The 1,368-nt window shown below is 46.7% G+C and overlaps 1 protein-coding gene across 1 annotated transcript in view; it reads right to left on the reverse strand.

Annotated features, from left to right (window-relative positions):
• Positions 1 to 1,368, reverse strand: part of SLC34A1 (solute carrier family 34 member 1) — a 20,500-nt gene that overhangs the window by 11,654 nt on the left and 7,478 nt on the right. Inside the window, exon 9 of the mRNA XM_069077571.1 lies at positions 250 to 334. Coding sequence (XP_068933672.1) covers positions 250 to 334 — 85 coding nt within the window. The remainder of the gene's footprint in view (positions 1 to 249; positions 335 to 1,368) is intronic.

Below are 1,368 nucleotides of genomic sequence, written 5' to 3' on the forward strand. Positions count from 1 at the left end.
GCTGGGCCAAGTCTGTCTTCTTTAGTCCTCCTCATGGAGCCTGGGGAGCAGAAGGCAGCAGAATGTGGCAATAAGGTGATGGAAGATAAGACTGGAAAAGAGTAAGATGGGGGTGAGACATGAGAGGTGAAAAATAGGCTGGGGGAATGAGGGTGAGTAGGAGGATGGAGACATGTTGGTGGAGAGGAATGTGAGTTAAATGAGTGATGGGATGAGGAGGGAGATGAGAGGGGATGGTAGGAGTAACACCTGTTTTATGGAGGCTGAGCTGGTCCTTTGAAGAGATAGGGAGGTCATCCGGCTTCTTGGCTGCCTGGGGCATCAAAGGCCCAGCCTAGGAGTAGTTGGGGTTAGAGGATTTACTGGCCTGGGGAGAAAGGCTTCCTGACCGATCTTGGCTGGCTGGCGGCAGACAGGCCTGGCATTTAATTTGAGTCACCATCCTGCTTTAACTTTAGAAACTATATTCTTTTAATCTCTCATGATTAGTACACTTGTCTGTCACATTTTATGGACCATGGGTGCCTCTTTGCATTCGAATCCCTGAGATTGAATCACTAGACTGACCTAGACTTGACTTGGCCCAGAATAGAATGAAAGGGACCTGGATGGCATAAGGGACAGGCATGGTATGGGAATAAAATGCTGGTGCAATGAGAACTGGAGTAGGGTGATATGGGAACAGGGTGGAGTTGGAGGGATGGGGGTAAACTGGGAATAGGGATAAGATGGGGATGACATGGGGACAGGACTGAATGGGGAAAGTTGGGGCTGGGGAGCAGTTGAGGGTGGGAAGATATGGGAGTCCAAGGGTTCATTGGAGAGAGACTTCCTTTACTAGAGTACCCACCAATTGGGGTAAGGGAAGTCTCCCTCTATTGAGCCCTGAATCTATGCTCTTATGGTCCCTTTTTATCTATAGTCATTAATGATAAGTCATCCCCTCAGGATGTGATTCAATAAAAGGCATTCTTTTCACAGAAAGAGCATTATTAGGTGGGAAACTTCATCTTTCACATTCCCAAGTAGTCTGGTCCTCTAAAACTTGGCTATCTGGGCCACAGGGCAAGAACCCTTGTGCCCTCTGGAGGCAGCCCCAAGAATTGTAAGACAGGGACCCATAAGGGACTGAGCTTCCTTTTGCTGGTTTCTCAGTAAAATGGAAAATGGTTCCCACTTACTACTGTCTGAAGCACCAGTTCTAGTGCCTGACCATACTGTTTGCTTGCTTTCTCCCCTATGCCATGCTTGCTAATGCTTCCATAGATCTGAATCTGGTTTTTGGACCAGCTACTTGAAGAGAAGAAATGAGATTTCTTTTTCTTTCTTTCTTTCTTTCTTTCTTTCTTTCTTTCTTTCTTTCTTTCT

The sequence above is a fragment of the Petaurus breviceps genome, unplaced genomic scaffold, assembly GCF_028583685.1.
Source record: "Petaurus breviceps papuanus isolate PSGF00001 unplaced genomic scaffold, PetGlider_PUasm1.0 90994, whole genome shotgun sequence".
In the NCBI taxonomy this organism is placed as follows: Eukaryota; Metazoa; Chordata; class Mammalia; order Diprotodontia; family Petauridae; genus Petaurus; species Petaurus breviceps.